At 50.4% G+C, this 2,123-nt stretch overlaps 1 protein-coding gene across 1 annotated transcript; it reads right to left on the bottom strand.

Moving 5' to 3' along the window:
• Nucleotides 1–478: 478 nt before the first annotated feature.
• On the bottom strand, nt 479–1,918 carry LOC105563544. The gene is made up of 3 exons (XM_012015209.1): nt 1,536–1,918; nt 1,147–1,339; nt 479–1,078 (listed from the first exon to the last, which is right to left on the bottom strand). The coding sequence occupies exons 1-3, from the start codon at nt 1,916–1,918 to the stop codon at nt 695–697; spliced, it is 960 nt and encodes a 319-aa protein (XP_011870599.1). The 3' UTR covers nt 479–694.
• Between the last annotated feature and the right edge of the window lie 205 nt (nt 1,919–2,123).

The raw sequence follows: 2,123 nt of genomic DNA, 5'->3' as shown, positions 1-2,123 counted from the left end.
TTTTATTGTCTGGTGGCTTTCGTGGGAGGGGCAACAAAATGGGGTCCCGACAAGATGGCGTGCGGGCCTGGCAAAAAAAATGGCGCGGGTGTGTGATCGTGGCTAGTAGGGTCGAGATGAGAAGTTTTCCTTTGCGCGGAGGGGGGGCCGACAAGATGGCGTGTGGGTCAGACAGAAAAATGGTGTGGCAAGTAGGGTGGAAATGAGAAGTTTTCCCAGCGGGGGAGAGGGAAACACGGGCACGGTGCTAGGACGTGCGTTTAGCGTGGGACCGTTGGCGCCGTGAGGTGGGGGAGGGGAATTGACCGGAGGAAAAACAGGAATGAACAGGTTTCTTTGGGAGCGGTGCTATGTCGTGCGTTTAACGTGGGTCCGATGGCGCCGTGAGGAGGGGGAGGGCGTTTGACCGGAGCAAAACAGGAATGAACAGGTTTCTTTGTTATACGCGATGGTATTGGAGTTACGAGAGAGAAGGTCGCAGGGTGAAAGAAGTAGACGAGAGTCGGGGTTACATAAGCTTTTATTACGAGAATGTAATTATGTACGAATGAACATGTTGGGAAATTGTACATACGATGATTTTATAAGAGTTGCGATTTTTTAATACTACACGATTGAACGTTACAGCATACAGCGCGGGGTTTTACGCATTCGTTTTTATTGTAAAGAAAAATTTTACGAAATAGTTGTACAATCAGTCGGTCATTGCGTTCACAATCATCGGTAAATAGATTAAGAAACTGCCCAGGATTATAACCGTTAGACATAAAATATAGAAATACGCAGCAGTAGTGTCCGCAGGTTTGAGAGAGTATTCCTTGCAGGGTGGCGGTGTTCCATCGGTGGGTGGTGGAGTTTCGACGTAGACGTAGGAGGAATCTGGGGTCCAAGGGGGGGAGTCAGTAGCTGTCGAAATACGTTCCGGTGCCGTGTTCGTCGACGTAGAAGGCGACCCAGTGCCGGCCAGGTCGATCGTGGTTGTCTGTGTTAGCGACGATAGCGGTCGACCTCGTCCACACCCTCGGCAGTCTGTCGGCAGGATAGACTCCCGCATATCTGACACGCAGATGGCCCAGTGCTTGTAAGATTTCCAACGAATTCATATTTACGCAGCGCAGGGATTGTTTGTAGGACGTCGGAGTTTACCTCTGTCGCCGGTGGTCTCGTTGTCGAGCCGTTGCCGTCGTCTGCCGATAGCGAGAAGGTGGTTTGTGCGGCGTTGCGGTCCTTGGCGATCTCTTTTGACGCTCGGTATGTAATAGGCGTTCGCCGAGTGGTGGCACGGCTCTTCTTCTTCTTCTTCTTCTTCTTTCCTTGTGTCGCCGTTGAAATTTTTACTCTTCATAGGAACGTAGTCGTTCTCTGTTTTGTCGGCTTCGCCTCGGCTTTTGAGCTGCGCGTCGTCGCTAGGCCGTACGTCGGCGTTTCGCACGAGCAGCCAGCGTTTCAATTTGCAGGCGTTGTGTAACGCGCAATTATATCGGTCACTGGGGAGGAATTGAAGCGCGTGGTGCGCGCAGCGTTGTCTTCCGCACTCTCCGTCTTCGGGCAGATTTTTGAACGGCGGTGAGATTATTTCCAGATTATATATGTTTCTGGAGAGCAATTGACGCAGGTAATGAGCTTTTTCCCGTCCCCTGGTATAGATGTTGCGTGCTAGTCGGGTGATTCGTCGTAGATGTAGGGTGAAACATTCGAGATTGGTTTCACCGTCGAACCACTCGATGCCGTGATAATTTCTCGAGAGCCAATTGTTTTCTAGCCTCGATCTCTCGGGTAAATCTTCAAACGGATAAGGTGGCGTTAAGATCCAGTGTCCGATGATCGGCTCCTGAATCGCGACAAGTGCGATTTCTTTCGCGATGAATTTCTTCTTGTCGATATCACGGAAACCTTGCAACTCGATCACTACGTCCATGGTCGAATACTATGCTCTTTTTTTTCGAGCGAGGCGTCAACGTCTGTGTCTCGAGCGAAACTGAATTCGTTGCCTCGCGTTTGTTGTATGCTCTCGGGGAGGGGAAAAACTTTGCTTTTTGGGGGAAAAACAGTGGTAAACAATATGTAGTGGGGGGAAAGAATTTTCCTTCGTCTTCTTCGTCGTCGTACGGCGTAGTCGTCGG

Source organism: Vollenhovia emeryi, unplaced genomic scaffold (genome assembly GCF_000949405.1).
Source record: "Vollenhovia emeryi isolate VEMERY1.0 unplaced genomic scaffold, V.emery_V1.0 DF944344.1, whole genome shotgun sequence".
NCBI classification, from domain to species: Eukaryota; Metazoa; Arthropoda; class Insecta; order Hymenoptera; family Formicidae; genus Vollenhovia; species Vollenhovia emeryi.
Note: the sequence above shows the minus strand (reverse complement) of the source record. Positions and strands in the feature narration are given on the sequence as shown.